This window comes from Engraulis encrasicolus, chromosome 1 (genome assembly GCF_034702125.1).
Source record: "Engraulis encrasicolus isolate BLACKSEA-1 chromosome 1, IST_EnEncr_1.0, whole genome shotgun sequence".
NCBI lineage: Eukaryota > Metazoa > Chordata > Actinopteri > Clupeiformes > Engraulidae > Engraulis > Engraulis encrasicolus.
Genome location: NC_085857.1, coordinates 50,917,027 through 50,919,289, shown reverse-complemented (window position 1 = coordinate 50,919,289; position 2,263 = coordinate 50,917,027). Strand labels below are relative to the sequence as shown.

The following is a 2,263-nucleotide window of genomic DNA, read 5'->3' as shown; positions in this document are numbered from 1 at the left end:
TTTTATTTTTATTTTTTGTTGCTCCATTTCGGAGAGCCTGGGCCAAGGATGACTTGAGCACACAGGATACGTTTTTTTTTAAGTAGTTTTACTGTGATGCAAGCATGACTAACGTTATGACGCAGTGTGCCTTCTTTTTAAAACGTTAGTCATACTTGCAACACAGTAAAATAACTGAAAAACATATTCTGTGTGTTCCGGTCATCTTGAATTGGCCCAGTCCCTCCGAGGTGGACATACTTTGTTTACTGGTTAGAGATATTGTTGCAGTAGGAAGGTTGCAGGCGGTACAAACAATGTGCTCCCCTACTCATATAACAGTAGCTGATACCCCCATATTATATAAGACAAGGTTCGATATAGTACTTTCTTCAAGTGCATATGCTGTCCCTGTGCCGATGTTTCTGAAATAACAACAAGGATTATGGTTGGTGGTTAAGAAACCACAGCAAGAGCTATCTCAGTCAAGTGTGTATGTGGAAACCACAGCAAGAACTTCCATAGTTGTGTGTACTGCATGTGGTAGCCAGCATTGCCCTACTTTCACTTGTAACCTTTCATTCTACTGTCTTGGCTTGAGGCCTAACCTCAGCAATAAAGTTTGACTAAAAGGAACAGTCAACCATTTTTAATTATGTACTCATTCTACATAACACTCAATTTAAATAATTGTGTTTTACCTTTCTCCTGTGGTTCCAGGCGGTCACTGATTCTGGTGATATTACTTCTTACAATAGGCGTGTGCAATGTACAAGTATGTGCCAACCACATTAGCTTACTTTCACATGCAACCTTACATTACGCAACCTTGGCTTGTGGCATAGTCTCGGGAGATTTTAAATGGTCCCTCACTGGCCTCTCTCACTTTGGCTCTCACGTTTGTCACTGACACTTAAATTTGTCACTTTTTTATTTTGATATACTGAACTCAACTCGATGTCTGAAAGTAAACATGTGTATACACCCACCTCTATATCCTGTCTTGCTCTCTCTCACTCTCTCCCTCTCTCTCTCCCTCTCTCTCCCCCCCTCTCTCTCTCTCTCTCTCTCTCTCTCTCTCTCTCTCTCTCTCTCTCTCTCTCTCTCTCTCTCTCTCTCATGCACACTCACACACACAAACAACACATTTTTTGGTTGTCTGACACATTGTCCAGTGTTGTAGTCTACATTTATATGGTGGGTATACTGTATATTTGAGATTTTTTTGAAGTGGGTATACTGTATATATTTGTGCTACTCAGAACAGAAACCCCTGAAATTTAGAAGTGGGTATACCCGCGTTCTACACAGACTACACCACTGACATTGTCTTTGGTTTGTATCAGTAATGTACAGTACGTTCATCCTTTGACGTTCACATTGCAACCTTCCCATTGCAAACTCACACCATTAAGCCTTTCACCACAGCTGCCCCAGATGCACACGTGCATGCACTGAGACACAATACACACATGTAGAAGCACAGGAAGAGAAAGATAGTCACCCATGAACACATGCATAGCTATGTTTGTTATTTAGTTAAAAATCCTTACCTGAGAGGATGGACAGTGTGGGTATGGTGGGATGCATGTCAAGTCTTCATCAAAAGTGAACTCGAGCTACATGAATAAATAAATGACCTCATTTTTTTCAAATCAAAATGACTCATCTCGTTTCTATGTTCAAGATAGCTCATGTCAATGTCACCAAACTAGTTTACCTCACACCAGCAACAAAAGTCTTCAGATTATCTTGAAAAACACATCGCACTATTAATTTATTCTTTATCTATTCATGATGACCTGAGGTAAGCCCTTAGCAAAATACAATACATGTAGGAGCAATGTCTTCAATATCCATCCTTCACCGAAGTGGCTTACCTTTCAGATGTTGACTGCAACGCAATATACAATTATGTCATCAATGTATACTATAGCAGAATAGATAATTATGTCATCAAAGTATCTCAGTGCAAGTGCAGATGCAATATCCAGCTTGTATATCAATGGCTTTCTATGAGAAGAATAGGCCTATTTGTTGAGTGTCTAATCTGTCAAAGTTCATCTACCACCCACCCCTCTCTTGCGCTCCTATGTGATTTGTGGTCAGCACTTCACCATCCAATAAGAACCACCCCTTCCCACCTCTTAACCAACGAGAAACTCCTCATCGAGTTATCATAACACAATACGCCAACAACCAAAATGTATTGGCTGTTTTAGTGGTGTGTCATCCAAACCGTTCCATCCTAAATTAGCAACTTCCTTTATTGGATCTCTGACAC

General features: G+C 40.3%; 1 protein-coding gene across 1 annotated transcript in view; it reads right to left on the bottom strand.

Annotated features, from left to right (window-relative positions):
* LOC134458070 (CMRF35-like molecule 8) overlaps positions 1–2,013 on the bottom strand; it is a 4,317-nt gene extending 2,304 nt beyond the window's left edge. Inside the window, exon 1 of the mRNA XM_063210179.1 lies at positions 1,533–2,013. Within this exon, the coding sequence (XP_063066249.1) occupies positions 1,533–1,569 (37 nt within the window). The 5' untranslated portion in view covers positions 1,570–2,013. The remainder of the gene's footprint in view (positions 1–1,532) is intronic.
* Positions 2,014–2,263: the final 250 nt, after the last annotated feature.